Below are 6,957 nucleotides of genomic sequence, written 5' to 3'. Positions count from 1 at the left end.
CTCTGCGAGCCAACTGAACAAACACTCTGAGTTGTAGTACTGTCTGTTCCTTGAGGCAAAGTCCTGCGTACGGCTTGTGACTTTCACTCACATGAAGCGTTTTCCACGTTATGTGGCTCTCTGATGGTCTCGATCACAATGCAGGGAATGCAGATCCCTTTAAGTACATTAAATACAGACTTTTTTTTAAACATTGGTACATTTCGCAAAGAATCATTTAATGTAAAAATTTGACACTGATAAATCATCCCATTATTTTTCACTACCTCTGTTTTTAAAAGTATCACAGAATTTTTTCATAATTCTTGAGGTGTTTTAGGTTTGTTTTTTTCCCTCCAACTTGACCCCTAACCGTAGTTGTTGCACGGGTGTTTCTGCACTACCCAGTGAAGGTGTTTCTCTTTTTTTTATGTCTCTTAGTGTGTATCTGAGAACTAGGCCAGGACAGTGTAAACATCTGGCTGAATCCAGCACTTGCTGCCTGTTGAGAGCCATGACAGATGGAAAGGGAGCGTATGGCTCAAACACTTCCATCTTTGACTGCACAGCAGTTGTCTTCCCAAAATAGCCCGTGCTCTACGGCCTTATATGTGCAGGCCTGTGTGGTGTGCCTGAGGGGGCATCATGTATCTAGGCCACACAATACGGGCTGTGGGCTCATTGTTGCTGCTTACCAGCAGGCCTATCACTGCCCCAGGGACGAAGCCTATCTCTATGTCTCAGGACAACACACCATGCGTCTCATTCAGCTCAACCGTGAGTGTCTCCTTCACCTTTTCTCCTTCCTGGACAAAGACAGTCGGAGGAGTTTGTCCCTCACCTGTCATCAGCTGCGTGAGGTCTTCCTGGACCCCTGTCTCTGGAATCTACTCCACTTCAGCTCCCCTTGTCAGCTCAGGAAGGACAACTTTGTGCTGGGACCCTCGTTGCGTTACTTAACTATTAGTTGGTACTCCAGCATGGTCCTGCAAGTGTGCAACATTGAGGACTGGTTGAAGAGCTCGTTTCAGAAGAACATCTGCAGTAAACACGAAAGCCTGGTCAGCACGTTCCTGGCCCATGTCTGCTATATGTGAGTGTTTGTGTGTGGCTCTACCCTGCTGTGTTGTGTGATCAGAATGACAGCTGATAAAAGCTGAGAGAGGACACTGTAATATCCTGTAATAATACCTCAAGCACTGACTTTTAAACACCTTAAAAGTAGAGTAGAATTAACATGACATTGGCACAGCTTGTGTTCATCTTGACACTGGCACGAGAACAAATTGCGTCTCTCTTTATGTGTCTTGAGGATGCTCACACAATTTGGGGGAGGGGATGTTGCTTTCAGGGTCATTTACACCCACATCAGGGAACCAAATGGTTTTCATTTAAAGGCACGTCGCTCAGTCTAACTGCCATGTTTAGCTGCAGGCAGCATGGAACATGATCATTAGAAACAGATGGCATATCCACAACTGGCTGTGGAGACAGAAAAATGACACATCTGTGGGACACAAGACTGATTCTATTAACTAACATAACTGTGGTCACATATCAAAATATATTTAATGAATGACGTGACAGTTGGACTTGTTAGGTCGCTGAAAAGTAGCCGTTTTGGCTTTTGGCCTTGTGTGCGTGGCCGGGTCCAGGCAGGAATCGTCCCGGAGAGGCGTAATGAGGTCTCTGGATAATTTCTTCAAGGCAGCCAGTAATAACAGTCGATGTGAGGGAGCTTGGCCACCACAGCTGGCCGGGACAAGAGGAAGGGAAAGGGGGAAAGGGGCAGTCTCAGTGGCGTGTGTACAACCCTGTGAGGACTTCCTGTATTGTGAAATTTGAGATTTGTGATGTGAGAGCTGTGAGATGAGTCAGAGTTTAGAACCACCCACTTCGTCTGAGGCTTGCATCTCTGTGTCCTTAAGGCACACTCTCTGCATACTGATAAACCCTCCCAAATTGTCAGAAGAAAGGAAGCGCACGTGACAAAGTGGGAGGGAACACAGAGGCTGTGGGGGTGATAAAGAGTGACTTGGCTCCAGACCCTCCCAGTCAGCTGCATAGTGGAGATTTATGCAGGCAGGTGGAGCCTACAATTGGCTCTTTGTTGCCGTCAGAGGAATGAACATGTGCTCTGTCTGTGCCTGCCTCTTCCTGGATAAGACTCCACGCAAACTCTGACGCCAACCTCGTGTCTATAGTCTCTTTTTTTATCTACATGGAAAAAAACTATAAAACATAGCATGTCTTTGGGCCTCTTTTGCAGTGTACTTTCAGTGTAATACTCTGCAGAGCCAGAAAACTACAGTAAATCAATTTTCTTAAGGTCACAGTATTAGAATTATACAAGATTAATTAACATGCCTGATTTGCAGTATAGTGTGGGCTGCGCAGTGGGTGGCACAAGAAGCTTTGGCATGAGACTGGTTAAACATTTCTGAGTAGTTTTACTCCGATCTTTACTGTGCACCATTTGGATAAACTGATGCTTTCTCTTACATAACGAGAGCATGCGTGACTTTTGCTTATGAAGTGCTTAAGAGATTTATCTGACAGCTGCTTTGGAAAATATTTACTACTAAATCTAGAAAATAGAAGGTTCCAGCAATGTTTTAGGCTTTTTTTGACGCAAACCTTTCCCCTCAAACGACTGAAGGACACGAACAGTAAATGTACACTACGTCTCAGTTCCTTTTAGAGCTCACTGGATAATTTGACCAGACAAATTAACCGTTAGGAAACCAAACGGCTCATTACAGGCATGATTACAGGTTGGTGGTGTGGTGTTCTGCTTGTGCTCAACATAGACCAGTCTGCTCTTGCTGCTGTTTCTTTCAATGGGAACTACATCATGTCTCAAACATAAATTAAAGGCATAAAAAAAAAATTCTGAACATTTTAGGCACACACTGCTAGGTGGAAGCACTTATATTTGCCCTCGCTACTTTGAGAAGATCAAGGTTTTTGCTTTTCTTTCATTTTCATTCAGCTGCTACGTTCCTACAGTTGGCGAATATATGAAATATTATGGGAATGAATTTGAAAACTAGCTTACAGACGGAACAAACAAAGAAACCCATTAAAAAGAAATTATTTTCCACTTAAAAAAACAAGGTGCTATGAGGCGGTGCTTTAATGCGCCAACAACTAAATGCCTGTATGTATGTAAGTGCACATATTCTATGTGTGTGTGCAAGACAGATTCAGATAAGTGGGTATGTACATATTGGAATAGCACACAAAAGAGTCTGCGCACAGTGGAAGTTCCATGAGAGGGCGGATTATGTAATGGGTTTAAAAAAATACTACTCCTCTTATCTCTTGCTTCTATCCACTTCCTATCCTATGTCATTAAAAAAGACAAACGAGTCTCTAAATGGAACTGTTTCTTTTTAGTGCACTGCCCGACTTCCTCAATATTTCGTTAATGTCAATAGCGTCCGATCACATGCTCTGCTAAAGTCTCACTCTGAGCCCATGCAACAATGCAGCAGGGCACATGGATCGACTGCATGCTCAGAGGTTACTGGGGCACTGCCCTCAACACTCGCAGGCAGCTGGAATATGTCGGGCTCACATGTGGTGAAGTGGTAAGATTATGTAAGTCTTTATGTAATCTGCATCTGTCAACATGAATGACACTCACTATCCCTTGCCATCCCGGTGCCTGTCTACCAGCTCTGGCCTGCCGCTAGGTTGCAGTGCACTGAATGACAATCCAGCAGTGCATGCATTTCACAGAAACACTTGACATTTTGTTTTCAGAAGCGGTTTTCTCATTAAAATTGTTGTCGGCTCTTTTTTTCTTCACTTACTCACAAAAGCTTTTTAAAGAAAGGAAACACACATGGCCCGGTGGGACTCGGTGTACACAGAAGGTCTAGGTATTTAACAGCTCTGTCATTAAACACATCATGTGTCCATCTCGCAGTATATATATCCCAAGGCATTATGAGTAAAGATGACACAGTACAGGTTTTGTACTCTATGTGTGAAAAGTGAAAACCTGCCTCAGTTAAGCGACATGACTTACGGATGTCTCTACCACAGGTGCCCCAACTTGCTGTCGCTAACCATGTCTGGCTGTGGACACATCACTGACCGGGATGTGATTTCTGTGCTGCAGTGCTGCAGGAAGCTACGCTACCTCCACCTAGAGAACTGCGTCCGCATTACTGACTGCAGCCTGGAGGGCGTGGTGGCTCACGGAGACAATCTGGAGGAGGTGAAGGTGGATTTTTGTAGGAATATCACTCAGGCAGGGCTGCAGCACTGTAAGGAGATGAAGCCAGCCCTTCAACTGACTGCTGAGAGGAGCGCTGACTTGATCCCCGACAGCAAGCCTGAGGAGAGGGTACCAATCAGGAGGACACTGCAGAAGGTCCTGCAGAATTCCTGATGGTAGCGGCTCACACCCACACTAACTGGGACCATAAAAGAGCATTCATGTAACTTACTGTGTAATGACTCTACTGTGATGTTTTGTATGATTTGTATTTAATTTTACTTTGTTATACCTTTTATATGACACACATTAAATATAAATTTCTTTTAAATCTTGAAGAAATAGTTTGACATTTTTGGAAAAACGTGTAGTAAAGATGAAGATGCCACCAGGAGCTGCACAAACTAGAAACGGGAGGGAGCAGATCGATTCTATCAAAAGGTTAAAAAAAGACATTTAGCAACTGCAGAAACACAAACTGTTTTCACACCGCAGCCCTGAACTTTTGTTGATTTTGAGAATGTGACAACACAAATGGATAGACATAGCTGGACTAGACACAAAACAATCTTTGACCTGCCAGCTCGCTTGTACAAAGTCTGTGCAACGTTCGATTGGGTCAGTCTGTGCCCGTGTGAGAGCAGCTGCAGGTATCAGTCCTGTGTATCCATGGCCTTTGCTCTGCTCTCTGCACTCTGCTCTCTCTATCCAGATAGTTCACCTGCCAAACACGCTAAACCAAACACAGTAGTGTCCGAGGCAATCTCAGACTATGTCCCAAGTTGTTTTCCTGACATTGTCCAGAGTTCCCATGTGCCAAATAATGACAAAATGACAAAATTTGAGTTTGCATAAGGGGTCACGTGACCTGTCTCTTGGCCAGGACTAGTTGACAGGCAACAAATGGAAACTTCAGGAAGTTTCTTCTTCCAGCAAAGTAGCTGCTGTCACACTGAATGACAGATCTTCTTTTGCCTTGTCTTATTTCCAGCACAGGCATAGGAGTGTTATCAATCATCTCTGTGTATCTCCAAATGATTGAATAGTCATTTTCCCTAAATGTCAAACTATTCCTTTAATAGCATTTGATGGTTTGATTACATTTTTTACAACCACTCCAGCATTAAAAAGTAAAATACATAAAAAAACCCTCAAACACGTGTGTGGTCGTGATCTCCATCCAGAGAGGAAGGATTCTCCCAAGGAAAAATGCCTTAAGCCTGAGTTGTCATCTTACGTAATAGTGACAAAATTAGGCTGAACAGGCGTGTCTGTAAATACCATGTGACAGATTTATGACAGGTGACTGCGGCAGCAGGGTACTCCTTAATCGCTAGTTTCCGACACCCAGTTTTCCAATTTTTAATTAACTGAAGCAGTTCAAGTCGAGTGAATTTGATATGATACAAAGATAAGATGTAAACCTCCAAAGCTTAAGCAATTAAACATCATCATCCAAAATCATGTGAACTTCACAGAAAACTGGCTTTTTTGGAGATTAGGAACTTGTTAAACATACAGCTTTTGTACTGAAAATTAAGCCTTGAAAGGCGATGCAGGCACCCCAAATTTTCTGATTTCTTGCAAGCCATCAGTCTATACCTAGATGGTTTGGTAACAAACTGTTATTACACTAATTGATGCGTTATTACGATAATACTGTACTGTAGGAAAGCAGAAAATGGTGAGAAAAAGGCAGGCAACAAAAGGAAGACAGACTGGTTAATCGAGAGTTTCATGTTACAGAAAGACTGTGACTCAAAACACAGAAAGAAAAGAACTAGATGGTAAGCTCCAACAGGTGAAAGACCTGAACTTAAACCCTATCAGGCTGGTTTGGGATTAACTGAATGGGCAGAAGAGTGAAAGAAAAACACTTGTGGGAACATCTGCAACGGTTTTGAGGGGGAAGAAAAAACTTTCCACGTAGTGTTTTATATCTATAGTCATAAGTCATAAGTAAGGCTGAGTGAGTGCAAATATTGAATGTTATTTATGAGACACACAGATTATGGGGGATTATGCTAAATTAAAGAGTGTATATGTATATTTGTATGAGTTTGACAAGAACATCTGAAAAGCACACAACTCACTACTTGTCCTTATCTAATTATTCCTATTTTCTTTTTGTTTGGCCATGCAAAACTGATTAAGCAGTGTAATGTGGTCCATGTGGTTTGGACTACAACGGTGGCTCTCAGACCACAGAATCCTGGACTCAGTGCAGCTGGGACCTTGGATGACCAGGTGGAAAATACAGAGTGAAACTAATAAGACTGTTCCTCCAAGTACAATGCAGCACATGTCAGTAATACCACAAACTCCAGAATGACCACAGAGTGAAATCAAAACATCTCTAAAACCAGTTCAACAAAAGCTGAACGTAAACCAGGTAGGGGTGGAAATCATAGCATAACTGTTAGACTTCATTAGCTGTAACTGTGCGTACCTAAAAATCGACAAGTCAAGTTTTATTTTCATCTACATGTGGGAGAGGATAGTCTAGCACGTACTGTTTTAATCTTGGTTTCCAACAAAGCAAGCCCCAAGCCAACTATAATTATCGTTCTGGACTGAAACACAGGTGCACTGTTTGGAGGCCAGACAACAAAAAGTGTATTATTTACCATCAAATACTGGCTGAAACTGTTAGGAGCTAAGTAGGGAGAAAAAGTCCTAATGCACATCCGGCTGCCTGCAGCAGTCATGCACACAAACAGCACTGAGTGTCAGACATGTAAAAACACGAC

The 6,957-nt window shown here is 42.9% G+C and overlaps 1 protein-coding gene across 1 annotated transcript; it reads left to right on the top strand.

Moving 5' to 3' along the window:
* The first annotated feature begins 496 nt into the window (after nt 1–496).
* Nucleotides 497–6,240, top strand: fbxl22 (F-box and leucine-rich repeat protein 22). Its single transcript, XM_085461879.1, has 2 exons — nt 497–1,072; nt 4,033–6,240. Exons 1-2 carry the CDS (start codon nt 501–503, stop codon nt 4,379–4,381), a joined length of 921 nt encoding a protein of 306 aa, XP_085318005.1. The 5' UTR covers nt 497–500; the 3' UTR covers nt 4,382–6,240.
* Nucleotides 6,241–6,957: the final 717 nt, after the last annotated feature.

This window comes from Copadichromis virginalis, linkage group LG7 (genome assembly GCF_057382275.1).
Source record: "Copadichromis virginalis isolate Kocher_CV1m ecotype Utaka linkage group LG7, C_Virginalis_male_GT1.1, whole genome shotgun sequence".
NCBI classification, from domain to species: Eukaryota; Metazoa; Chordata; class Actinopteri; order Cichliformes; family Cichlidae; genus Copadichromis; species Copadichromis virginalis.
This window is presented reverse-complemented; position numbering and strand designations above follow the sequence as displayed.

Excerpts from the sequence above, each read along its gene's own strand:
- fbxl22 (XM_085461879.1), top strand. The coding sequence starts at position 501 with ATGGAAAGGGAGCGTATGGCTCAAACACTTCCATCTTTGACTGCACAG. Across the intron at positions 1,073-4,032 it reads CTGGCCCATGTCTGCTATAT|GTGCCCCAACTTGCTGTCGC; the intron begins GTGAGTGTTTGT and ends TCTCTACCACAG.